This window comes from Oxyura jamaicensis, chromosome 26, assembly GCF_011077185.1.
Source record: "Oxyura jamaicensis isolate SHBP4307 breed ruddy duck chromosome 26, BPBGC_Ojam_1.0, whole genome shotgun sequence".
Classification (NCBI taxonomy): Eukaryota; Metazoa; Chordata; class Aves; order Anseriformes; family Anatidae; genus Oxyura; species Oxyura jamaicensis.
The window spans coordinates 3,262,681-3,288,763 of record NC_048918.1 but is presented as its reverse complement, the minus strand read 5'-3'; the positions used below and the strand labels follow the sequence as shown (position 1 = coordinate 3,288,763).

Here is a 26,083-nt window from a genome sequence, read left to right as displayed (position 1 = left end):
CAGAAAACGGGCAGCTTGGGCAGCCGGCTGCGGGCATCCCCGAGAGCAGTGAAAAAGGCAGGGGGTGGAGGGGTTGCAAATAAAGGATTTGGGGTCTTAAAGTCTCTGTGGGCTCTTTCTAACTACATTTAAGCTCTTCTGCTTTGCACAGGAAGATGAATGGAGCCGTGCAGCACTTGTTGCTAGTGTAACCCCGCTGCAGCTGTAGGCTTTACACCTGTAGCTGACTTACTCCTTAGCCCTGTGGAGCTGTCAGAGCCCTGCAGATAAACGTGCAGCACCGCCGCGACCAGAAGCTTTGAAGCTGCGGTGTGCAGGCAGGATCTGGAGAGTCCGGTGCTGATTAAAACTTCCTTTTTTTTTTCTTTTTTTTTTCCTTTTTTGTTTTGTTTTGTTTGCTTGGGTTTTGTCAGGTGTGCGAGGAGCAGAAATGCGAAGAAGAGGTCTTCCCCTTGGCCATGAACTACGTGGATCGCTACCTGTCCTCAGTCCCCGTGCGGAAAAATCACTTGCAGCTCCTGGGGGCGGTCTGCATGCTGCTGGCTTCCAAGCTGCGAGAAACCATGCCCCTTACGGTGGAGAAGCTCTGCATTTACACAGACAACTCCATCACGCCTCAGCAGCTCCTGGTAATCACTCGCCCCTATCTCAGAGAGCCCTCCAGCCCCTCCCCAGCCCTTATCTCCTGCACGCTGCTGCTTGGCACCATACCTGCCCCTGGGTCTCCTCCTCCTGTTGTTTTTTTTTCCCCCTGTTTCTCCACCTTCCTCTGTGTTCCCCAGCCAACCTCCTCACCCCCTCGCCACGGGTGGATTTGGGTCTGTTGGTGGAGCCCTTTCCATCGTGGCAGAGCCTCGTTCCCTGCTGTGTGGGGCAGGATTGTCACCTCCGTTGTCACCAGAGACCGTCCCCTGAGCCTAAAGTGCTCACTGGCAGCACGGAGCTGCCCCGCTGAGCTTGCTCCTTGGGCTGCTTTGCTCTCGAGTGACAGCTCTGGGGAACAAAGGCATGTGCACAGTGCAGAGCAGGAGGAGGGGAAGCATTAAGTGGGGAGCTTCTGTGATCTGGGACCTGGGTCGTGCCTTCCAGGCTGACGATGCTGCCAGGGGAAGGGGTGATGGAAATGCTTGGAGCTTGCTCCGAGTTAAAGCAGGGCTGCTCTGCCTGTCCCGTCAGACACTTGGGTGGCAGCTGCGTAGGCTCTGAAGGCAGAGCTTTTTGTCTGATAAAAGCTGTTCAAAGCAAAGATCCAAACCTCTGGGCTCAGCGTTGCCAGCGGGGGAAGGACGCTGGAGAACCCCTTTTCTCGGGGGCCCTCTGTGCTGTCAGTTCAGAGCTCTCGGGAGGAAACGGCCACCTCGGCTCGAGTGACAAACATCCCTGGAGACGGTTTGCCTATGAGAATTTCTCGGGGTTAGTCATCGCCTTATTAAATGTCTGTTTTTTTTTCTGGGCTGGGGGTGGGTGAGATGATCTGAGCGTGTCCCCAGGGTGGGGAGCGAGCCCACAAAACTTTCAGGTGTGAGTCGGAAGGCAGTTCTGGTAACGGGAGCTCTGCTCTGAACGTGCTTTTTCCAAGCGCCGGTGAAGGTCGTGGAAAACCCCCTCACCTCCATACCTCTCCCTGCAGTTGTTTGGGGGTGGCTGCTGCCATACGTAGCCCTCGTGGAAAAAGCACGTGGATTGTTAGTGCGAATAGTGGTGAGGGATGGAAACGCAGAGGAAATGCAGGTGGTTGTTGCTTCTCTGGATGCTGGGCTGTGGTCGTGCCGCAGCACCTTGCTGCTGGGGCTGCCCCAAAAAACTGTGAGCAAAGGTTTTGTCCAGCTGTCAGTGACGTTTCATCCTTGGGAGCGGTTCCTCACCCATCAGTATTCCCGGCACTGGGTTCATCACGTGAAGCTAATCCCAGCCTGTAACAGAAGGGTTCCTCTTGGCCCCGGGGTAATGACTTGCTCCCGTGCTTCGCCTCTGTCTTCCTCTCCGATGCAGACTTTGAGGGCGGCCCTGCTGCCGTCAGCCCTGCAGGTTAAGGGACACCTTCACAGCGATTTTAGCCATTTCTGCAGCACGGATCGTGGGCCACAAGGAGCTGGACTTGGTAGGCACCTTGCACGCGGCTGCCACGGATCCCAGATGTGTCTTCCTCTTTGGTTTCTTTTTGGTGAAGGTTTGCTTTTTTCAGACAAACTTAAGCTTTGTTTGTAGCAGGCTCCTTCAGAGAACAGGTGGGTGGTGGGCAGAGGACGTGCTGACACGCAGAAAGAAGCACCAGCCTGGAGGTTTTCCTTCGCTCTGCTGCAGTGCTGCCTCCTCCCTTGGAGCCTTTTCTCCTTCCCCCAGGGGTTTGTCAGCAGGAAGCTGTGGCTAAGCAGTGCCACAATATTCATCTTCCCTCCTCCAGCCAGCGTTGGGGTGGAGATGGAGGAGTAAAACGCTGCCTGCTGCTCCCTTCTGATTGTGCAGGGCTCCGTACTGCAGCTCCTTTTTGTACTTTTTTTCCCCACTAAAATACTGGGACGCTCAGCGCAGCGTGGGGCACGGCTGAACACCCAGCCTGGATCTCTGCCCAGGGAGCTCCAGCATCAATACGCGCTTGGGATGGACAAAAGTGGCTTCACCAGGCGTGCTTTTGGTCGACGCTCCTTGTCTGGAGCAGATCCCGCTCGGGTTTCCCTTTGCTCTCTGTAGAGGTGGAGCGGAGGTAAGGGCTGCAGCTCCGTGAGAGGTTTGGCTTCGCCCCGAGACCTGACAAGAGTTAATGCCCTGATTACAAAACCAGGGTGAGCTGCTGCTCTTTTCCTCCTCTGTGCTAATCGTGGCGGTGTCGCCTCTCTTTCACAATCGGTCGGTGGAAGAGGGCGGGGAGGGGAAGGGGAGCTTCTTCATCAGGGTTTGGACAATGGCGCATCCTGGCCTCCTCTCGTGGAGCCGTGCCATTTCGGCTTCCACCGTGTCCTCCCAGGGCCCTCGGAGGAAGCTGGCTCACTTTCCCACTTGGTTTGCTTCCTTCTCTTGCAGGGATGCTTGGCACCAGCTCAGCGGTTTAGAAAGGACACATCTGAAACAAAATCTTGATGAAGTTATTCTAGGGAGAAGGAAATGATGCAACAAGGGACTTGTCCATTTGGAGGAAGTTGGATTTCCGTCGAGGGCATTATCTAACCTACCTTGCTTGTCTTTTTTTTTTTCTTAAAGACCTTTCTGGGCTGTGCGAGCGAGCGCTCAGCTGCTTGAGGGCTGGGGAGAGCAGCTGTGGGTCACCTTCATCCGTGGCTTGGGGGCATCTGCCTGCTTTGCCCCTGCCACGTTGACTTGCCTCCGAGATCTTTGATCTGAGGTCGGTTCTTCAAATCCCAGGTATTTCCTAGCAAAGACCTCAGGCAGGGCCAAGCCACCGGGCGGGCGATGAAGGAAGCAGCAGTGACAGCAGACGATGAGGAGTGAAAACAGGAGAAAGGGGTCACAGCTGAGCAGGAAGGGTTGCTCACTCGTGATAAGCGTCGACCTTCCAGGGTGCAGGCTTGTGGTTCCCCTCCTGCGTGTCGCGCGGGTGGAGTGGATGTGGCAGCTCCTGCACCTGGAGTCAGCACCTTTACCCCCGGCATCCAGCCTTGAGGTGCGCTCCGGGGATGGAAACAAACGTTCCCCCCACGTTTCCTATTTGCAGCTGGACTTTTCGTGGCTTCTCATTTCTGTAGCTGTTGGGGAGGGTGGGTGGCCAACAGCGACGGCTCTTTCCACCCTCCTTTTGAGTCAGCTCGCGAGCACATCAGAGTGCAGCCTGCTCCCGCTCTGCTGGCGGCTCATCGAGGCAGTGGTAATGAGAAATGGCACCTTATCAACCCGAGTGACAAAATCGACTTCCTTTCTCCTGCGGGCAGGGCTGCTGCAGAGAAGGAGCTGGGCTCTGCTCCCTGCGCAGCCTTGCCAGCAGCGTTCACGCAGGCTCCTCGCAGGCACGCCGCGCGTGGGTGGCGGTGAGGGTAGAGCTTGGTTTGCAGGGTGGCTGTCACCACACAACGGGGAGAGGAGGTGGCGCGCCTGGCGCATCCCAGCCTGAGTTTGCAGAGCTGCAAAAGAGGAAAACTCCCTGCTTGTGTCTCGGATCCCGCTCCGTGGGGGTGCAGAGGCAGCAGCCTGGGGCTTGAGGCTGTGTCACTGCAACAGGACTGCGAAATCTTGTCAGAGCAGGGGAGGTGATGGGCAATGCTAGCTGCTTTCCTTCCTTCTCTCTTTTTTTTTTTTTCTTTTGGGGGATGCAGCCAGGAGAGATGAAGGGTGCAGAGCCTGCAGAGGCAGAGCCCAGCTGCCGGGCACTTCCCAGCCCTGCAGGCGCTGGCCGAGCCTGGGGAGCTCTTTCAGGAAGGCGCCGGGTGCAGCCCCGGTGATGGGACGCTCGGTGGGCAGCGTTGGCAGCCTGCAGCCCTTCCACGGGGAGGTTGGACCGGAGAAACAAAGGAACATTTTCCACTTTCTTCCTCTCTTTCATTAGCCAGGCAGAGAGCAATTCAATTAGGTGCAAAACAAAATGCCAGGAAAAGGATGTTTGCTGTGCGGAGCGGCGCTGCTGTCGCAAAGCTGCTTGCTTGTCTCTTGGAGCCTTTTGTTTTGCTTCTTCCACAGAGAAAGTGATTCACAGATTCTGCCATGCTGCTCCGAGAGTGGGAAATCCCAGGGGTTAGCGGGAGAGAAGCGAGGAGCAGGGGGTTTTGGCCGGAGAGCGGCTTCCCCCACCTAAATCCTGTGAGCCGGTGACAGTCCTCGGCGCCTGTCGCCTTCGGCCGGCCTCTCGAGTGCCAGCTGAGCCTCAGGATCAGGCCCCTGGTACCAACGAGGTTTTCAAGAAGCTGGAAAACCTTTTTATTAGCTGGAAAAGAGCTGCTTTTGTGCGCTGCAGATTGGCCAGGCTGGTGTGCTGGGCCAGCTCCAGTGTGGCAGGAGCCAGCGTGCCCCAGGTGAGCTCTCGCCGCTGATCCTGCGCCCTGAATCTTCTCCTGGAGATGAGATGTGTCCCAGCAGGGCCGGGCTTTCTGCCACACCAGCGTGAATGCCACGCACCCCTGCCAGGAGCTGGCTTGTGGCTCTGGGAAGAGACAAGGAGCAAGGGCCTGGCGGATGCTGGGCTCCCCTCGTGCCGCGATCCATTCGGGGCTGGCTCTGAGAGCCGCGATCTCCGGCTCCTCTTTGGGACCTCAGCCCTGGGTCGGCACAAGGGCCGTGCTGCCCCCATGTGCAGAGCTCAGGCTGGGGCTGCTCGGCTCGCACCCTCGTGGCCGGATCCCACGAGGTGCCACTGGTGTCCCGGCTTCCCAGGGGGCTGGGCAGATGCTCAGGCAAGCAGCTGGCTTTCCTAGCGAGGCTGCTGGCCCTTGGTGGCTTCCAGCTGAGTGACGGCAGGGACAACGCAGTGCTCCATCCCTCACAGCTCTTTTCGTGTGTCACCTTGCTGTGTGGCTGCGGTTTAACCAGTGGCCAGCACTCTCCTTTCTTTTCTTCTTCCATGAAGCCTGGTCTCCCTCCCCTTCTGCCATCTCCTCGTTGAACCAGGCACCCTAAAGGACTTGTGCTGCGGTCCGGAGGCTCTGGAGCTCATCGCTAGGTTCCTTCTTGCTTTTATTCTGCGGATTTGGCTTAAAAATGCAGAAAGCCTGGCAGGCTGGCCATCCATATGGGAGCCCGGTGAGCGTGTTCCAGCGAGGCACCGCTTTCTGGTTGGAAAAGCACGGGCTGCGAAGCGGCAAATAGCGCGTTTGGGCTAGCGGGGGACTCGAAGCAGGTTGAGCAATGCTGCTCACTTAAGCAACTCAGAACTGGTATTGTTGTGTAAGGGGAAGAGTGGGTTTAAAAAAAAAAAAAAAAGAAAAAAGAAAGCGGAGATCGGCCTTTATGAAAACAACTCTCACTTCTTCAAATCCATCTGTTCGGGCGGTCCTGCGGGCAGCGCTGACCTTGTAATCTTAGAGCGCTTGGAAAAGAATAGATGCTCTGCTGGCTGGGGCTCGGCCCTGAAACGAAGACACCTGATCCAAATCCCAGCTCAGCTCTGTCCTTCCAAGCCCAGAGCCCAGGCATGCTCGGCTCCTGCTGTGATTCCTTGTAGGGCTGCTGTTCCCCCTGCGATCGGGGAGGAGAGACACGGGAGCATCTTCTGCGCCGCTTCTGGCGTACCCAGAGCCTTGTGCCAGACCCAGATCCGCTGCTGACCCCGAGGATGAGGGCGGAGGGAAGTGGGAAGCCACGTGCTTGGGATCCGGAGGCTTCCATCACGTCTCGTGGGGGAGTCAGAGAGGCTCCGGGCGGCTGGGTGCGGGCTGCTGGGGACACTCCTGCACGGGTGGGAAGAGAAATGATCTCAGGAAGATGCTGCTGTTGCTTCTCCTGAGATTAGTGTAGTCATGGCCAGACGAACATCAGAGCTGCCCAGCGTAGCGAGCCCAGGGCATGCGTGGCCTCCGGGTGGGTTTGCTCAGCCCCTGCCGCAGCTAAGCCCCGTCGATGGGACTCAGAACCACTGAGGCTGGAGCAGAAGCGATGGCAGAGCGGGGAACCGAGTGCGGGGTCCCAGATGCTCTGCTCCAGCTGGAGTCCGTGGGGGGCACTGAGCCCCCCCCCCCCCCCCCCCGCCTGCTCCCCAGCTTGCAGACTGCGTGGAGACGAGGGGAAGGCCTCACAGAAACCTGCTGGAGGTGCGGGCTGAGCGGCACGACGTGGCATGGAGAAGCCAGCAGCCGGCTGGCATCTAACTGGGAAGCACTGGCTGTGTGTCCCTGGGAAGGGTGGGGGCCAGTGTGGCTGTTCCGTGCCTCCTCCTCCTCCTCCTCCTCCTCCTCCTGGGAAGCTGCCGGGGATGCTCGGAGCGTGGGGTGCAGGGGACAGGGTGCAGGGCCTCTGCCTGCTGCGTGTCACCACCCAGCGAGGGGTCGGTGCGCTGACCGGGTCGGGGCACGCAGGGAGCTGAGCTGCTGCCTCCCCTTTGGGGTAACGGGGAGCAGTGAGTGCCCCTGCCAGCCCCGAGCTGGGCTGCTCCCGGCAGCTGGACGTCTGCTCTCCTTTGGGGAGCAGGGAGCGGTGTGCCTCCTGCCCCTTGCTCTTTTTATTACGTGTGCTGCTGCTGCAGCCTTGCAGAGCAAAGGAGCGCCCAGAGGAGTGCCTGCAGAGCAGAAGGCTGATCCGGCTGCGCCTGGGGAAGAAGAAAGCAGACTTAGCGCTTCCTCTTCTGATCTTTGCTCACGGCTGGCATTGTGCTATGGTGGCAGAGCGGGGATGTGCCCTCTTTTTTTTTGCCTGTCCGATGGATTGTGCTGTGTGCTCTTCCCCAGGCTCTGGGCTTATCCGCCCGTGGTTCAGGTGGGAGCTTCTCAAAGCCCCGCTGAGTAACGTGCTCTCTGTCTGTGTGCAGGACTGGGAGGTTCTGGTCCTGGAGAAGCTAAAGTGGGACCTGGTCTCGGTGATAGCGAACGATTTCCTGGCTCACATCCTCCATCACCTCCCGCTTCCTAAGGACAAGATGGAGCTGGTGAAGAAGCACGCGCAGACCTTTATTGCCCTGTGTGCCACAGGTGGGTGCCTGCTCCCGCTGGAGCCATCTGCTGGGGGGGTGGGCAGTGGTCCCGGGGGGCAGCCTGGGCTTAGTCAGGCTCGCTGGGTGCCCACCTGCCCTCAAATCGGAGCACTTTGCTGCTCAGCGACTGGTTTTCTGTCCCTGAGAAGTAGCTGAAGGAAGCTGCTGTTGCGATGCTCCACCTGTTTTCCATGGCTCCGATCCTGTTTCTCCGCGCTAAGCTGGAGTCACCCCTCTGCCTGGCCCTCGCTGGTTTTCCAGGGAAATCACCGTCCCGAGAACTCACAGCTCGCACCCACCCCTGCTAACAGCTGCTTTTTGTCCCTCTCCTGGCTCCAGACTACACTTTCGTCATGTACCCGCCCTCCATGATTGCGACGGGCAGCATCGGCGCGGCGATGCACGGCCTGACGCTCTCTGTCAACGACTTCAGCGGCGAGGCCGTCACCGAGCTGCTGGCCGGCATCACCGGCACGGAGGTGGTGAGTGCTGGCCGGGGGTCTGCCACTGGAAACCCTTCCTCTTTCTGCAGCTTGCTTTTGAGGGGGAAATAAGGTGTCCGTAACGATGCTGACCCTGGCTTGAAGAGCACCTAGAGATTAGGGAGCATCTCCAAACGCCGTGCCCTTGATCAGGGCCATGCTTGTGGTCGGCTCCTGGCCCCCAAGCGCCATCTGTGCGGAGCAGGGCGAGCTGGGGAGCCTTTGATGAGCGGCACAAAGGGCAGCGTCTGTTCCCCGCGCAGACAGGTGTCGGCAGGATCGGGTTGACGGGGTGGGATGGGGCAGGGGGAGAAGCCGGGCTCGGCATCTGCTCACCTCCACGGTGTCTGGTTGCAGGTGCCCAGCCCGGGGTGGGAAGGGGGCTGGGGGCACGGAGCCTTTTGGGATGCTGGCACTGGGGGTGCCGGGGGGCACCCGCCTACCCCTCTGCTGCCCTTTGAATGGGGAAGGGGGACCCGTCGGGCTCCCTGTGTCCTGCTCCTGCTGCAGTGAAGCAATCGGGAGCCTTTATTCTTTATTTATTTATCTTTTGATCCTTTTCTTCTGCCCGAGCGCGGTGCTGGCAGCCAGGCCGGGTTGGTTTCAGTCCCCTGACGGCAGCGCCGCGGCTTGGGAGAGGGCGGGAGGCTGCAGCCGGGCTTTGTGTGGGCACAGGGGACGGGGCAGGAGGACGTCTTGCTTTCTTGGTGTGGTTTTGTGTGTTTTTTTTTTTTATTTTATTTTTTTGTTTGCGGGAGCCCTTTTTGGAAGTCAATCAGTGCAGCCAGCTGCTCTCAAGCTGCTGCGGTGAATGGGGCAGGAGCTGAAACCCGCTCTGGGTCAGGGCTGCTGGGGGGAACAGGTGGGAAGCAGGGAGAGCACCGCAGAGGGAGGGGAGCCGAAAGGGCCGGGGACGGCTCTGCTGCCCTCCAGCCGGGTGCTGGGTGCTGCACACACAGCCCCTGCCCGGCTCCTGCGATGCGGCTGCAGCACCGCCAGGCTCCCCGGGGGAGCTCCCGGCCTCTCAGCATCCCTGGGCTGTGACTCGGTTTCCCCGTGGGCTTTGGAGCTGTGGTTGTGCCTTGGAGCTGCCCTGCCCTTGCAGAGCAGGATGAGGCCCCGTTGGCTTCCCAACGCGCCCCTGAGCTGGAGCAGCCCCACAGCTCGGCTGCCCTACGGGGTCGGGCCGAGCCGAGCCGCCTCCTGGGCAGCCCCAGGCTTCGCTCACAGCCTGGCTGCGCGCAGCTGAGCCACACAAATCTGACATCTCTGCCAAAATTACCTACGGAGAGCCCAACTGCGGCTCCCGAGATGCTCCTCAGCCTCCGTCCCTCCCTGCAGAGAGGCCGTAAGGTGGTGGCAGCTCCGTTAAACCCCCCGGGACCCCCGATCCCCCCTGCCCGATGCGGCGGGAGCGGGGCCGGCCCAGCAGCGAGCCGGGCTGCGGGCGGGCTGGAGGCCGCTGCTTACTGGAAGCAGCGTGGGGAAGGGGAGGTGGGCGTTGCTATTTTTGCTCGCCACATCCTCTGTCAGTTTCTAAGAACCGGCGGTGGATTCCTGGTAAGAGATTTCGGTGTGTGACAATATCCAGCGAGCGCGCGCAGCCCCGCGGCAGGCAGCTGGGCTCCGGCCTGGAGGTGCGAAATGTCACCTCATGCCCCGCGGTGACAGCAGAGCCGCGGGGTGGGAGCTGGGCCTTTTGGGACTCGCCTCGGTGTCACAGCGCTCTCGTCTCGAGGGAGAGGAGTTTCCTCATCTGGTCACAGCTTCTGGGGGAGAAGAAAGGGGTTTACCCTTACCGTAAGAGATACGCCGCTGCTCGCAGTCCCCTGCTCGTGGGGCTGGCGTGGCCCCCGGCACCGGGCTCCCTGGGGAGGCTCGGGTGAGTCAGGCAGGCTCCTGAGTGAGGAGCAGGGGGGTGAGAGCCCTGGGAGGAGCTGCGTGGTCACAGCATCGCTCCTGTAACAGCACTGATGGCGTGTGGCGTGTGGGGATGTAAGCGTGGGGCTGCTCCCCACTGACCCCCCCTGTGTCAGGAGGCTCCCGGCGGGTGGGCGACCGCGGAGATGCACGGTGAGCTCCGAGAGACCTCGCGTGTAGGGCCTGGGGGAGGCAGGAGGGTCTCCAAGGTGCACGCCCTTGCCTGTGTTTGGACCCGGGAATTCGGTTGCGGGGTGGGTCCCGGCCAGCCCAGCGATGTTGGGCTCTGCCCCTCCGGTTACCGGTGGCAGCTGAGTGCCGCGATGCCGAAATCGCGTGCTGCGTGCCGTGAGCTCTGCTGCCGGAGCTGTGCTGGGTCCTGATGGGCAGCGGCGTCTCCTCCACGGGAACGTGATTGAGGGGAGAGAAGGCAACCAGAGTGTTCTCCTGGGGCATCAAGGACAGACAAGCTGGAGATACCTGGAGGAAAAAGGCTTCTTCTGTGTGCTTAGATGCTCCAGGGGGCAGAGAGATGGTCCAGCAGCTGCTCAGAGCTATCTTAAGGCACTCACCTGTGAACAGCAGAGAACTGAGGCCTCTTTTTCCCATTCCTTCTCCCGCAGGACTGCCTGAAAGCTTGTCAGGAGCAGATTGAGGCAGCCTTAGCCGAGAGCCTGAAGCAAGCGTCCCAAAGCCAGCAGGAATACAGCAGCGCCAAGACTGCTGCCTACCCGGCCAGCCAGCCCACCAGCACGCCCACAGACGTCACGGACATCAACCTGTGACCAGCCTCCCCTTCCCAAGAGCCGCCCAGCCCCGTGACAACAGGACCTGGCCCCGGACACCCAAATGTCACTGCATCCCTCCTCCCCACCCGAAGCACGCCGAGGATTTGCTCCGCTTGCTGGCTGCACGGCGAGGGCTTCGCGCTCGCCCATCTCCCCTCCTCGAGCGCCGGAGGGGGGCAGGAGGAAGGCGTTTGGGGGGCTCCGACGATGGCCATCGGGGCTGGCAGGGCTCACCGCTGCTTGGACTCTGCTCGCTGGCTTCTGCAGGAGGCAGGGGTGAAGCGACCCTCCTCGTGGTGGTGGGGCGCAGGCGTAGCCGGGGAGGGGAGCAGGATCCAAAACGGAGTTGTAGAACATTCCCCAGCTCGTGTTCCACGGAGCCCGGGTGCCGATGTCTGCTCTCTCCTCGGGTACGTTGACCCTGATGACTTCCAGCCCCGCGTAGGCCATCGATCATGCACAGCCAGCCTCGTACCCGGGCCTACGTGACCAAAACGTTGGTAGCCCCCCACCTCCTTCCCCAGGCCGGGGCACTGCCGGCCCGCTGGGCTCGCGAGGAACAAGCATCCAGGAGGAGAGAAGGGTGCTCGTGGATCCCTGGGTCCTGATCGCTTCGTGCTGGGTTAGCTGTGGCTCCTGGGGGGGCTGGCGTGGCTGCTTCTGCTTGGGGGTGTGTGTGTGGCTTGATTCTTGTTGCCATTAGATTTGGGATTTGCGGGTTTTTGGCTTGCTTTGGGGAAGCGCTCCTTTTCCGCGTGGACAGCACAAGTCCTCGTCCCCGGGGAGCAACCTCTTGGGCGAGGTTTGGGCGCGTGCGGAGCGGGGACGGCGCTGCCCAAACGCAGACCTTCGCAAATCACCTTGGCTTTGTGCTGCCCCACCGAGGCTGCTTAATTTATTGTTAACTGCTCAAAAAAGGGGGAGGGAATAAGACCTGCTGTCCCTTGCCGTGGGGCCTGGGTGCTGGTCTCCTCTCCTTCCTGAAGTGCCTTTATCCCTTTGTCCCCTTCCTTAGCTCCCTGAGCACTGGGAGACTCTCTCACTTTGGAAGCCGGGTGGTTTTTAGGAAGCTCAGACATCAGACTAGATTTTAAGAAATCCATATGAACGTGCTGCTATAGTCTGAAATGCATCTTCACTCCTCCAAGGCAGGGATCTCGGGTGACTCAGGAGGGGGCTGTTTTCAATCAGTACATTCACGGGGGTCCGCGTTGTGTCCTCACAGGGTGGAATATTCGCTGCGCACTTGATTTGAGAAGTGATTGCGTTTTTGTTTCGTTGTTGTTGTTGATCCTGTCTGTTAGTTTTTATATAAAAAAAGTGTTTTTTTAAAAAAAAATAATGCTGCTTTTCTAAGAGAACTATTACCTTGTAGAATTGTATTAACTAGGAGAAGCCAGAGAGACTCTGCAGGGATGGGAGGCAGAATGCTGCTGCTCGGTGACCGCCGGCCACGTGGATCTGTGGCTGCCGTCCTCCTGGGGGGGATGTGGGGAAGGATGTGGAAATCTTCCGTTTTTGGTGCCGCTAGAAACAAAAGTCTTATCAGGTGGAAAAAGATGGGGCTGCTGTTCTTCCCCCAGCCCGAGTTGTCGAGAGGAGCCATCTGCCACTGACTCCTGCTAGCAGGACGGGCGGGGGGCGTGCAGAGCCTGTCTGTACAAGAGGAAATTTTTTATATATAAATGAGTTTTTAATTTAAGAGTAAACTGGTTTGGTGTTCACATGCGAGGTCCCGCTGCTGGGAAAATCAGAGGATCCTATGATGTTACAATAAAGTATTTTAAACGAGAACGATCGTGTCGAGGGTTTTCCCTTTGTTACCTGCCCCTGCTGAGCTCTGCCTCTGCCCCAAATCAGGCTTGGGGCAGATCCCCCAGCCCAGGGGCTGCTCCTGAAGGCCCCCAGCCCTGCGTTTCCTGAGCAGGATGAAATAGGAACGGGCGGGCAGGGCACCGTCAGCACCAACCCTGCAGGGAGATGGAAGTGAGCGAGCCTGAGGCGATGCCACGGCACCTGCCCCCCGCTTTGCACAGCCACGGGATGGGGAGCAGCACCCCGGGGTGGCTCGGGGCTGGATGAACATGGACAAGGTGCTCTGGGGGAGTGCTGAAGGAGCCTTCCCGTGGGCACGGTGCCCGTGCTGAGCAGTTTTGCAGCTGCTGGAGGGGAGGCAGCGACTTCGCACCCCAGCACCTTCGAAGCCTCCCTCTTGCAGGTCGGTGCTGCAGCAGCTCGGGCTGCGCTGCAGGGAGCACGCGGGGTGCGTGGTGTGAGCCCGGGTATCGCCCTCACTCATCAGCTTCTGGCTTCTTTAAGGGAGATAAAAATCAGGAAGCCAAGGAAAACGTGCTGCGGTGCACAGGCGGCCCGGGTGTTGCGTGCTGCTCCTCTTCGTGTGGCTTCTGCTGCTGCCACCGCTGTGTCACTGGGGAAGGTGCCAGCTCTGGGTGAAGCGAAGGTGGCAGGGGGCTGAGCTCAGCACAGCAACACGCTGCCAAAGGGACTTTTCCCCCTGGCCTGTGCCAGACTCAGTGCTGCTTTCAGGGGCAGGGCTGGATACGTGTGAGGTACAAGCCTTGCAGCACCAGTGTCACCCAGGGAGGTGCAACGCCTCGTGGGACACGGGAGGAAAAGCCCCCGGTGGCTTTCCAGCGGAGGGGATACGTGTGTGGGGGCAATCGGCCGTGTGCGGCATCGCTGGCTGGCCGAGGACAGCAGCCCCGGGGTGCTGGGGCTGCTCCAGCCTTGCTGAGTTGAGGCAAACCCAAGGGGGCAGCCAGGAAGCGTTTGGGAGCTCATTGGAGAAGAGGCTGGAGGAAGGATGCGGGTGCCGATGGAGCCAGGCAGCAAGGAGGCCCGGACCACAGGATCGCCTAAGGGAGCGGCGCAGGGATGGGGTAATCAAAAGCTGCCCCTGTCCCAGCCCGCTGGCAGCCCTGTGAGGACAGGGGGCTCTTACTGGAGGATTTCCCCTCTGCTCCTGGCTCTGCTGGGCTGCTCTGGCCCTGCACAGGCTCCCTGGGGTGGCCCAGGTCGGCTGCTGCCCCCTGCCTCTGCCTGGTGACAGCCAAGCTCAGGAAACAATCGAGCACCAAAAGGAGCACTTTTTTCCTTAGGGCAGTTTGGGGATCTGGAAACGGTCTGGGGGGGTGGGGGGGGAGCTCAACCCTGTGCCCCCACCCTTCCCCCTGCAGGAGGGAGACGCTCACAGCCCGACCTTTATCCAACAGTGCAGCGACTGCTCAGCAGCCCCGCTCTCCCTTGGCTCAGGACAGCACCTGCAGTGCAGGCTTAGATCTGCAGCTCCACAAGGAGCCCGGGGCTGGCGGCTTTGCTCTGCCACCTGCTGGGGACAAGGCAAGGCGGGGAGGGGACAGGGCAGCAGGATGGAGCCAAGAGAGGTGCGACTGCGGGGCAGAACCACCCTGGGACTGAAGGACCTGGCTTCGGCTTTATTTTCCGATACGGGAAGAGGAGAAACCCAACTGCTCTCCCAGGTGCTGGTGGCACGGGGCTGCCCTGCCCCGTGGTGAGCAGCGGCGGGAGCGGTCCGGCTGCGTGGGCAGGGCCTGCTCCATTTGGAGCAGCAGGATCCCGGGGATGGAGGGTCCTGCACGCCTCCTGGAGGCTTCACTCCCAGCGGGCTCCCAGCTGCATCCAGCACGCCCCGGCAGCAGCTCAGGCTGCGGCTTTCCCCTGCTTTTTTGCTGCTCACTCCATGGCTGCGGGCGGCTGCCCCTCCACGTCCCGCGTCTTGGAGTTCACCAGCTCCCTGCGGATCTCCGGCGAGATCTGCGGGTGGCTGTGGAACTTGAGCAGCTCGAGCAGCGCCTCCTTCTGCTCCGAGGACAGGTCCTCCTTGTAGCGCTGGGCGAAGGCCAGGAAGCACTGGTGCCACAGCACGGGCAGGACGCGCTGGTCGGTGCGGAAGGCCAGGAAGTGGAAGACGAGGGCATCCACCACGCGGAAGGGCAGCGCGTACTTCTTGTCGATGAGCAGCCGGAGGAAGATGCTGTTGGCACCGCTGTACTGCATCTCGGCGATCTTCAGCATGGCCGCGCTGCGGGGGCAGAGGGAGAGCACAGATCAGGGCAGGCCCAGCACGAGCCAGACGCTAAAGGGACAGACCCAGTGCTGCAGCCTTGAATCTCAACCCCGGACAAAGCTGAGGAAAGCTCCCCAACGCTGAGATGCTGAGGGATGGATCCGTGGCACTGCACTGCTGTCCCCACAGGAGAGCTGTTCCCCTCCCCACCCCCAGCAACCCGACCCCGCTGCCCCCCGCTGCGTTACCTGGAGTGGAGGACGGGGATGGAGCACTTGGTGAGGATGCTGCCGATGATGATGGCCTCCCGCAGCGTGCAGGTCCCCGACTCGCACAGGGGAATGAGGATGCCTGCGGAGGGGGAAGAGTGAGGCACCGCCGGCCCTAACCACAGCAAGGGGAGCGGCAGGACACGAGGTTCAGCCCCTTCTCCTGTCTCGGGACACACCTGACCCTACAGAATACCAGCTCCTCCACCAGCTGTTACAGGGCTGCAGCATCTCTCTGCCATGCATCCAGCTCCAAACACCCGCAGGTTGTTGGACAAGGCAGAGATCAGGCCCGAGACAGCTCACAGCCTCCAAAGGATCCCATGTGGCTGGCAGTAGCTGTGTACCCCTATGGTGCCAATGGGCCCCCAGGGGGTTGGAAGCTGCCTTGCCCACCAAGGGGGCTCCCTGCATCTCGCTGATGTCTTCTCCACCCTCCTCCTCCTCCTCCCCTGAGCCCCCACGGCCACGACAGGAGCAATCTGCAAAGGCAGTGGTGTGCAACACGTGGCCCTGCTGAGCTTCCCAGCTGCTGCAGACAGCAAAAGGCTCCCGCATCCGAAGTGCAGCCCTGCAGGGAGTCCCTACCTTTGAACCAGGCTCCCGGCTTGAACAGAGCCTTCTTCAAAGCCATGTAGAGGTGAAAGTTGAGGCGCTTGTACTCAGCAATGTCATCCCTGACCCGCGGCAACAGCACCAGGTTGTAGAACCTCTGGGCCATCCTCTCCTTCAGGTTGGATGAAAATATCCTGGGAAAAGCAAAGCAGAAAGCGAGGGGTGAGCTGAGGCTCGGGAGCAGGTGACTGCAGGAAACTCTTACAGGACATCTGAGCCGGGGCATTGGGATCCCCTGCGACTCCTCCACTCCACAGGAGGAGGGAGGCAAGAGCAGGATGCAGGTTGGTGTTTTGTACATCTTGCTCCACTTAGAAAGCAAAAAACCAAGGTCAGCATTTCCCAGAGATGATCTTACCTGGTGGCTTGGTACATGGCAGCGGCCGTCCACGTCTCTGGATCTGTAATGTAGAGGATCTGCTCCCAGTTGGACAAGGCAGGAATGATTTTAAACGCCTTGGGGAGTTTCCCACTCCTGTATTTGGACAGCACCTTAAAAAAAGGAAAGAAATGGATGCAGGCCTGGCAGCGACATGCAGGCACTGACAGCAGGGCTGTGGGACTTGGTAGGATTTGTCTTATGACCGTAAGAAATTTGTCCCTTCCCTTCGCATCTCCACTAGGAAAGGACAGTCCCGGGTCCCTGCTCGATGCACGGTGCTCAGGGAATTCATTCATTGCCCCGAGTGTCCCCATCGCTCTGCCTGCTGCCAGCAGATACGTGGGAAGGGAGGGCCCTGCATCACTGCTGTGCTGGCGTGGCACAGACCTGGCACTGCCTGTGCAGGGCGAGGATGGGGACAGCCACCCTGCGGGCCAGCAGGGGTGGCAGTCACGGAGCAGAGCTGTTTGGCCTTTACCTCTCTGACGCCCTTGTAGACTTCCAGGACACGGGGGTCGAGCTGGGGCATGGGGCAGCCCGAGATCTCCGAGAGCGCCGTCTCCACCTCCGTCTGTTTCTCCGTGATCTTCTCCATGATGATGTCGGCCAGCGTGCGCCTGGGGCGAGAGCAGGGGGGAATGGGCGGGGGGCACAGCGCTGGGGAACAGTGGGCACTGCCTGCAGCCCCGTGACCCCTCCGTCCCCATCCCTGCCATCCCAGTCCCCTCAGCCCCTCCATGCCTGTCCCCTCAGTCCCTCCATCCCCGTCCCCTCTGGCTCCTCAGTCCCTGTCCCCTCAGTCCCCCCATCCCCAGTTCCTTGATCCCCATCCCCTTTGGCCCTTCCATCCCCATCCCCTTTGGACCTTCCATCCCCACCCCTTCGGCCCCTCTACCCCCATCCCACCTCAGCGGCGGGTTCTTGTTCATGAACATCTCGATGGCCTTCTCATCCTCGGGGTCCACCACCACCTCCCCGCACCGCGCCGCCGCCTGCTGCAGCGAGGGCCACTCTTCATCCTCCTCCTCCTCCTCCTCCTCGGACCCAGAGCCGCTCAGCGCCGGACCTGCGGGGACCAAACCCTTGCTTGAGCCCAGATCCCAGAGCTCGGATCCCGGGGGGAATCCAGGGGGGCACGGAGGGGGGGGGGGGGGGGCCCACCCAGCCCCCCGTTCCTGTGCCGGGGGGCTGCGGGCGCTCCGGGGCCGTGCTCGGCCTCCAGCTCCTCCTGCTGCCGCCGTGCCTGCTGCAGGATGCGCCGGGAGAGCCGGGCGTCCACGTAGCCTTGGCAGCCCTGCTCTTCATCCTCCTCCTCCTCGGCCCGGCCGCGCCGTGCCCGTGCCCGGGGGGCCGCGTCCCGCAGGAGCTGCTCGGGCAGCGGCAACGCGCGATCGGCTCCGGTCTCGGAGCCCCGGGCCCGCCGAACCTTGGGCATGGTGGGGGAGGCTCCGAGGGGCTTCGGTGCTGCTGCTGAGGTCGGCGCTGGGCCCCCCAGCCCCTCGTGCTCCACGCGAGGCGGCCCCACGCGAGGTCCCCCCGCCCGCCCTCTCCAAGCGGCTCCGCGCCCGGCCCCTTCCGCCGCGCCCGGCCCCTTCCGCCGCCGCCGCTTCCTCCTGCGCCGGGAGAGCTGGGAGGGATGGGGGTCACCTGGTGAGGGGGGGGAATTGGGGGTGGGTCGGGTCCCCAGCCGCCCCTCTGCTTCTTGCCGTCCCCGTGGGGCTGTCACGAAGGGGAGGTATCGGGGGGTGTCGTGGAGGGGGTGCGGGGGGGGGGTCTCCTAAGCTGGGGGTTGCTGGAGATGCGGTGCGCAACAAGCACAGCCTTGGGGAGCCCCTGTGGGTGTGTGTCCCGGGAGCCCACGCGTGTCACCCCGTTGAACCCACCCGTGTTCCCCCCTTGAGCCCATGCATGACCCCTTTGAGCCCACCCATATCCCCCCTTGAGCCCACCTGCGTCCCCCCCGACCCCATGCGTGTCCCCTCTTGCACCAACGCGTGTCCCCTCCGTGAGCCCACGGGTGTCCCCTCCTTGCTCCCACCCGTGTCCCTCCCCCTTAGCCCACCCGCGTCCCCACCACCCAGGCGCTGCGGGGGTCTCTAAGCCTCTTTATCCCCCCTCCCCACGCACCCAGCGTGACGCAGGTGCCCGTGGCCGAGGGCAAGAGCGTGCAGCAGACGGTGGAGATGCTGACGCGCAAGCTGGAGCTGCTGGGGGCCGAGAAGCAAGGCACGTTCTGCGTCGACTGCGAGACCTACCACACCGCCGCCTCCACCATGAGCAACCAAGGTGGGGGGACACCGCGGTGGGGGGGACACCGGGAGGGTCTGGGAGCCCCCAGCTGGGTCACCCCAAAAGGACAAGGGGGCGTTTGCTGGCATCCAGCAGCAGCCCGGAGGCTTGGCTTCTCCCCGCGGCGCTCCGTGGCCTTCCCTTTAAGCTCGCACGCGGCGTGCTGCTGAAATCGTGGCCGTGTCTGGAGCTCTGCTGCAGGTTTTGGACACGGCGGCAGCTTTTTCTGCCAGTCGGGATTGTTTTATTCGTTACGCTGAGCTCTCATGGGGAACGAGCAGCTGGCTCGCTCTCTGCCTGCAGGATATTTTCTCTACCGTGGAAGACGCGTGCTGCGGATCCGTGCTGTCCTCGCAGACAGGCTCCCCTGGGAGCTGCGACATCCCTGCAGGTAGTGCTGGTGGACAGAGCTGCGTGCCGGGGGCTGCCCCGTGGCCAGCAGCGTGAGCGTGCCGCCCTGTCCTCTCATCGGTGCTGCGTTCCCTTCACGTGCACGCCCCACGGTTACCTCCATTCCCGGGGGTGGCTGCGTTGCGTGGTGAGCCCTGTCCTCAGGATCCCTGCTCGAACGCTTGCACCTCAGCCGGGCGTCGTTGCTGTCGGCGTGTTTTTTCCCCGAGGCTCCTGAAGATGCTGCTTCCGTCTGCGTAGTTTTGCAGGCTGCCTTTTGCGCTGCGGAGGGTGAGGGTGCTGGCGGCATCTGGCCGCTGCTGTGCCCTCCTCTCGAGGGCGAGCACTCGAGGGCAGGGGGTGGCAGCAGGCCTGCAAGCTGCAGGACGTAGGGCAGAGCTCCCAGGGCAGCGGGCAGCAGCTCTGGGGAACGTGAGGTGTGATGTGACCCACTTGTTTCCAGGGCTGTGCCCAGAAGACCCCAGGTTCCCTCTTTTCATAGCAGGACCTAACACGGCAGCTCCAAGGAACGGCTTGCCCTGCTCCCCTCGGGACTCTTGTGCCCTCTCCGCCCCTCCTGCGCACTTGGATTTTCACCCAGGTTTTAAAAACGCTTCGTGAGCATCGCTCCGGTGGCTCTGCGGCTGCAGAGGTCAGCACTGAGCCCTGACAGCCTCTCTGCAGCGTGCCTGCACACCACAGATCCATTTGCAGGCACGAGAGCGGCTTTTTGCCGCTTTCCCTGCAGCTGCAGCTTGCGCAGCCGTGTCCGGAAAGGCTTTTTTAACCCAGGCAGATAAATGAGAACCAGTTCCCACTATCAAAGCAGGGCATGGCCCTTCTGGGCACCCCACGTTCCAGAGCGAGCCAGGCCCGTGCTTCCCCCGTCAGCTTCGCAGGGCCGGCTGGTGAGAAGCAGAAGAGGCAAAGCCCGGCCCTCGGTTACTGCGGGGCGGAGCGCTGGGTGCTCGGGATCCGGGGGGTGCTCTGTGCCGAGCCCCCGTCTGCTGGGGATCCGAGTCACCCGCTGGTCTTGGAGCTGTGCCGTGATCCCCTTGGCCAAGGGGGGGCTGTGTAAGATTTTTTTTTCCCCCCCTTTAAATCTTACGAAGTAAATGCCCCCTGTTCACTGAGCTGCAGGATAAAGCGTGTGTGAACAGCAGGAAGATCTTGGAGTTGAGGCGGCGAGGAGGACAAAGCCAGATACTTCTTTCTTTAAATCCCATACGAGCGCAGGACTGTTGGTTTTACAGCCCCAAACACCGTCGCTCTTATTGCAGGGCAGACAGGCAAGCTGATGTACGTGATGCACAACTCCGAATACCCCCTCAGCTGCTTCGCCCTCTTTGAAAACGGTCCCTGCCTCATAGCGGATGCCAACTTTGACACCCTGATGGTGAAGCTGAAAGGCTTCTTCCAGAATGCCAAGGCCAACAAGATAGAGAGCCGGGGCACCCGCTACCAGTACTGTGACTTCTTGGTGAAGGTGGGCACGGTTACGATGGGTCCCAGCGCCCGTGGGATATCCGTGGAGGTAAGAATCCTCGCTGAAGGGTACGAAATACAGCTCCGGGTAGGGAAATCGCACGCTGGAGGCTTGACCAGAAATCCTGAGCCCCCGCCGCTTGTGCACATTGGTCGTGCTCCTAGTTTGTACTCGGCGCGTTCACGTGCGCGGCAGGCAGAGCGTTTGTCTCCTTTTCGCAAGGTTTAATTCAGGCAGGTACTTTAGGGCTCAGCTGTGCCTGTCATTGAAGCGTCAATGAACAGAACCCTGAAGGGATGCCATCAAACTGAAAAGCTGCTTAAAGACCTGGCGCGCAGCGCTGGTTCAGAGCACTTCTGGTTAATAAACACACCGAGGCGGGGAAAGCAGCCTCTTCAGCTGCTAATTTAATGCTGATTTGGGTTTGGCTTCCTTTCCCAATCCCAAGCGGACAATGGCTGGGCCGAGCAGCCCTGGGGGAGAGCAGTGCCCTCCCGGCTCGGTTCTGCTCCCGCGGTGTAAGGCTGCTCCCTCCTCAGCAGCGAGCTCTGCGCTGCACGCGTCGGTCCTGCCCCGTGGGGTGCCGACCTGGATTGCTGCGCCACGGGGCGCTACGTGGGCTCCAAGGCTGTCATCAAACGGCTTCCGCTCCCTCCGCGCAGCGCTGTGACTGCTGATGAGGCTCGAGAGCATCCGTGCAGCGTGCCAGCTGCTGGCGGGTGCTGCAGCAAGCCTGGAAATCTAAAGGGAGACGCTTCAGGTCGTGGGAGGATCTAGGAAGGCATCTGGGGAGGTGTTTGGCTGAATGCAAGTGTGAGTCAAAGGCTCACACGCTGTGGACAAGCCTCAGCTGGGCTTTAAAACATCTCCGGTTATGGCAAGGAGCTGGGCTGGGCTGCCAGGGGAAGGGCAAAGCAGAGGAGGACAGAGTCCAGACATCGGTACGTTGGTGCCTGGCAGTCTTTGAGATAGCTGAGAATCAGATGTTTAAAGGTCTTCCAGAATCTGAGCATCTGTTTTTCTAAACACCCAAGTGCTGTTATCTGCTCCATAATTAATAATCACACCGCATCTACCCAGGCAGGTGTTCCTAGCCAGCAGGGATGGGGATTGAGAAATGGCTCGTTTCTTCTCCGCTGGAACAAACACAGATGTTGTAGTGGCAGCAGCACTGCTGTTGACCTGGGGTTACATAGAAGCTTGTTCTACCCGAAACCTGAGTTCAGGACCAGATTTGCCAGGTGGCCTGGTTGCTTCTGGTTTGGTTTAGCAGTTTCTTTTCAGAAGAAACTTCTTTTTGCATTAGGACATGCTCCTGCCCTGGGGCTGCAAGCCCTTAAATCCCAGTGCTTTTCCAGTGCGCACCTGAGAGGTGTCACAGCCAAACAAGCTGTCAGCTTAGCAGCTCAAGGGAAGGAAGTTTGCTTTTGGACGGGGTAAAGTTAATGTAACATTTGAACCAACGTCCCAAGACTTCCACCGCTGGGGATTTAATAAGAGCAATGAACTTGCAGGGTGTATTTTTCCTTTCCCTTTCTTCCCTTTTGAAGGGATTGCTTGCATGTTCCCGGCATATCCTGTTTATGTTTGTCCATCCTGCTTTGATTTGCTAAATGTTCTCTCCTTAGAGAAGGAAAAAGTGGTGTGTATCCCTCTGCAACCACAGCACTGAGAAGTTGGTCTCTGACTTCAAACCCTTGACTAAAGACGTGTCTCCAAGTTAAATCTCACTACAGCGAGGCAGAGAGGAGCGTGTGTTGTCTCCTGCGGGGTTATTGCCCCTGCTGTGCGCTTCAGGGCTGCGGTTTCTGTTGGCAGGTGGAGTACTGCCCCTGCGTGATAGCCAACGACTGCTGGAACCTGCTGATGGAGTTCATGCAGAGCTTCATGGGGAACCACACTCCCGGCGTCCCGTCCGTGTTTGGCACCAAGCACGACAGCGTCTACAGCCCGGCGGACACAGTGGTTCAGTACATGGAGCTGTTCAACAAGATCCGCAAGCAGCAGCAGGTGCCTGTAGCAGGAATCAGATGAAAGGACTCCCCGGGGCTCTGTGCAGAGCGACCACATCCTCTTTTCTGCCTGCCATGTGGATCGGGAGGCCCTCCAGAAAGCGGCACTGGAACCAACCCAAGGTGTTTTTTTCCTTCGAAATCTCTTTGCCCCGTTTCACAGCAAAGGTTTTGAATGCTGTGCGCATTTCTTGTTGCCCTTTGTATTTTTTTTGTGATCAGGCCCGTGGCTGCGATGGTTCTCAGGACCGTGTTTCATGCAGGGGATTACAGATTGTCCGCAGAGGGAGGGAAAGGAGGAATTCCAGCCAAACGCATGCAAGGGCGGAATTTCCTTGAATGCAAACAGCTACACGAGAGAGGATGGTCTTTTATTACTATTTTCTTAAGATACCCACATGAAGGTGTCATGTTTTTTTTTTTTCACCGAAATAAAAAGCTGTATTTTTGTGAGGAGACGGAGCCTTTCTGCCCAGCAAGCGTTGTGCTGGTTTGTATTGTTTATTTACAGCTCTTGAAAATTTCCGTTGCGTGGAGACTGTTCTGTAGCTGAGTTTTATCTTTGATTTGGTTCAAGAGCTTTATACCCCTGAAGCAAACTAATTTCCCTGTGGCAAAATCTACAGGAATTCTTGCCTTCCTATTACGGGTATGTTCTTAGCTTGCCTTCATTTTTTATACCTGATGGGAGTATTAAAATCTTCCACCTCTCAGATGCTACCGATGAAGCCCGGTGCTAAATAAATAAATAAGGCTGGCAGGAACCCTCTCACGTGCTGAAGAAGAATACCAACTGCTTTATCGCATTGTTTGAAAGGCCTCTAATAAATGTCCCATCCCCGCACACCATTTCTCACTTGAGAAATCCTGGTGACTTCAGCAGATTTACGGGAGTAAGGAAGGATTTGGGGAACAAGAGCCAAAAATTTATTGTGAGGCTTAACTACGTGATATCACTTGAATATTTTTCAGTGGTGATTTATTTTTACAGCAGGAAAACCAGAGAAATTAGATCCCTTTTGAGCTATCTGTCCCCCCGGTTTTACATATTCAGCATCTGTCTGGCTTGTAGCGGTAATTTTTCCCTCTCTCCCCCCTGCTCTGCCCCCTGCCTGGTCTCAGAATCAGCAGAAACACCCTCATTCAGCAACCAACCTTTGTGCTGAACTTCCTTCGTGGTTCCTGGGAAGGCTGTGCTGAGCGGGGTTCCAACCCTGCAGCCCACGTCCTGCATAGGAAGAGAAGGGTGTAGGGAAGGTACGAGGACTGTTAGGAAGGGGGACGGGGGGTTCCTGGTGAAGAAGCAGTGTGCATCTTTCTTTCAGAAAATATTTGTTGGTTTCTTGCCAAGATGTGGGCCCGAAGAGCACGTAAAACGGAAACAGATTTCTCCTAAATAGATTTTTCCCTTCTGAAGCAGGAGGCAATAAAGAAGCTGTTTTGTTACTTGATTTGCTGGCTGGGGGGGAACTAATTATTTAGAAATGGCTTCTTTTTGATTATCACTTCTACCTGTAAACCTAATTAACTCTTAGAGTGCTGTAGGCGTTTAATAAATTTAATCAGCCCTGGGTTCGGAAAGATCTGGTTGATAAACCGTAATAAATGGCACAAAGCACCATAAGCACCCGAGAAATTCCAGGGTGCTGAGTGTACCGAGTGTTTGCTCAGGTTCATAACTTGTGCGCTGACTTCAGCGGGACTATTAATTTTCAAGGGATGGTTAGAGAAGCTGACCTGCTGTCGATCCACGCAGCTACGTGTGGCTGGGAAAACAAAATGGTATTTTTTTTTTTACAGATAGTTATTTGAGTGCTCTGTCCCTTTTAAAATCTTAAGGTTTTAAAAAAAAATTCCTTTTAATGACCAGATTAGTCACGCCGAACGTTGCTAATGCTTCCCCTAATTCCCCAAAGATGGTCTTAAAAATATAAAACGTGTGCTGGAATCTCTGGGGACTTCTGTTCTTATTAATGCATTGTACTGTTCCTGGGGTAATAAAGCGGGACCCCCTGAGCTACGTTCTGCCTTCAATTACACCATTACAGCCATTGACGTCAGCAGGTTTCCACACGTGTGAGGAGGGCGAGGATTTGGCCCTTTATGTCTCGGCAAAAACGCCCGTTGCTGTAACTGCATTCCGTAAACAAGGGGGGATCAGCTGCCCCACGAGGGGCTGCTTTTACTCTGGGGCTTTTTACTTTCTTGACGGACAAAATAACTGTGTTTTTTCCCCCACCCCAATCTTATTAGCTGCAGTAATCCTCCTCATTCTGCCCCCCCAACCCCCCCCCCCAGCATCAATATGGCAGGTTAACGTGGCTTCGAACACGCTAGTCTGCATCTTAACAAGTCTTCAGGGGGCTTTCAATTGTGTTACGTTAATGGATCGAGCCAGTGTAATTGAAAACCACCCTAATTTTGCCTGTCAAGGCATGGTCTGGAAGGTTGTTTTCCTGCTGCTCCCCAGTGTTTTCTCAGTGAATGTAAAATCTAGAGGGAGAGGCTGCCAAGCTCTATTCCCATAGCCTTGTGGATCCTTTTCTTTCTGCTTCTGCACCTCTCAAAATCACGGCCAGAGTTGTTGCTTTTAGTCAGTTGAAGGCTGACCTGGAGGGGATCGGGGATCCTGGGGATGTGGGTCTCACCCTCGCATCCACACAGCCTCTGCTTTGCCAGGAGGGGGAAAGCTAAGTGATGTTACCGGGGTCACTGACACTCCAGTGGTAGAGACAGAGCCCAAGTCGCAGTGCTGCTCTGGGGATCCTGTAGGGTTTTGCTTTGTTTCATGCTGTGGCATTTTTTATGGAGAAGTACTTACATAGCAGCTGCACCCTGCTAGGCTTTACAAAGGGAGTGAGGACATAAAGGCCTCATTAATCTTCAGTTTTAATTCTTAGCAGGCATTACAGAATAAGGGCTCGTTCCAGCGGAGAGCCGTTGTTCAGAAGTGCGTGACTGTGGATTTCTTTGCAGGTAGGGTTCAAAGCAGAGCAGGCACTGCTCAGAAAGGGAAGGTGTTGAGAAAGGATGACAAAGCTCTAAGGAAGTGGAACTTGTAGGAAGGCTGCCTGGTGAAGGAGCTCACAAGGAGACTGTGGAGTGTCCTTGTGCCACGGCAGAAGCCAGCAGGCTCCCACCTGTCGCAGTAAATTGCAGTGCTTTGCCTCAACACTTACTGGGATGGGACTGGGTTTGGGGAGAGCGCTTTGTCTCTGTGCAAAGGAATTAATTGCGTTTCATTTTTTCTGGACTGTCATCCTGATCTTAGCACACAAGAAGAAGCAGCGTCCTCCTGTTGCCATGCCTTGGCAGGGGTTAGGTGTTCTTTCAGCCAAAAGCCTGTTGCAGCAGCTGCTGCACAGATTTCTTGTGACATGCGTTCTGGGGATCCTGTTCTGGCATTCTCTGGGACAAGGGTGGGCACTGTGACACCACTGACCTGCGGGTTCCTATCACCAGGGCCACCTCCACGACCGCTCGCATGCAGCATTGCCCCAACTCGGTGCTGCCCTCAGATCCTCAGCAGTTACCTCCTTCAGTCTGCAAAAAAAAGTGAGTTGTGCCCATGGGTGACACCGAAGTGTGGCCGTCCCCTGCTGGGGACAGCCTTTGCTCCCGGCCTCAGCGCTGGCGTCCCTTTGTCCCTGATAAACCAGGGCGCCGTTCCCTTGGGGACGGAGTCTGTGATCTGGGGGCTTCTGGGTGACCTCAGGCCAGGCTCAGCGTGGCTTGTGGGACAACAGCGTGTGTGCCAACAGTTTCTGTGTGACCACGGTGTGCGGGACAGGGCTTTCTGTGGGCCTTCTGGGCTGCCTCACCCCCTGGGCCCTGGGGG

At 58.8% G+C, this 26,083-nt stretch overlaps 3 protein-coding genes across 5 annotated transcripts in view; 2 read left to right on the top strand and 1 right to left on the bottom strand.

The window, feature by feature from the left end:
* CCND3 (cyclin D3) overlaps positions 1-12,105 on the top strand; it is a 43,029-nt gene extending 30,924 nt beyond the window's left edge. For 2 of the 3 annotated variants that reach the window (XM_035347049.1, XM_035347047.1), the window contains exons 2-5: positions 414-629; positions 7,403-7,562; positions 7,904-8,046; positions 10,590-12,105. In XM_035347049.1, coding sequence (XP_035202940.1) covers positions 459-629; positions 7,403-7,562; positions 7,904-8,046; positions 10,590-10,751 — 636 coding nt within the window. In that variant the 5' untranslated portion in view covers positions 414-458 and the 3' untranslated portion in view covers positions 10,752-12,105. Of the gene's footprint in view, positions 1-408; positions 630-7,402; positions 7,563-7,903; positions 8,047-10,589 lie in introns of all 3 variants that reach the window. The other variant, XM_035347048.1, reaches the window with a different exon arrangement.
* Positions 12,106-14,189: 2,084 nt separating this feature from the next.
* BYSL (bystin like) lies at positions 14,190-17,537 on the bottom strand. The gene is made up of 7 exons (XM_035347023.1): positions 17,230-17,537; positions 16,975-17,134; positions 16,547-16,685; positions 16,045-16,178; positions 15,660-15,820; positions 15,051-15,153; positions 14,190-14,817 (listed from the first exon to the last, which is right to left on the bottom strand). Exons 1-7 carry the CDS (start codon positions 17,501-17,503, stop codon positions 14,469-14,471), a joined length of 1,320 nt encoding a protein of 439 aa, XP_035202914.1. The 5' UTR covers positions 17,504-17,537; the 3' UTR covers positions 14,190-14,468.
* Positions 17,538-17,634: 97 nt separating this feature from the next.
* On the top strand, positions 17,635-24,193 carry MED20 (mediator complex subunit 20). Its single transcript, XM_035347053.1, has 4 exons — positions 17,635-17,718; positions 18,200-18,354; positions 20,028-20,281; positions 22,052-24,193. Exons 1-4 carry the CDS (start codon positions 17,705-17,707, stop codon positions 22,265-22,267), a joined length of 639 nt encoding a protein of 212 aa, XP_035202944.1. The 5' UTR covers positions 17,635-17,704; the 3' UTR covers positions 22,268-24,193.
* The last annotated feature ends 1,890 nt before the right edge of the window (positions 24,194-26,083 follow it).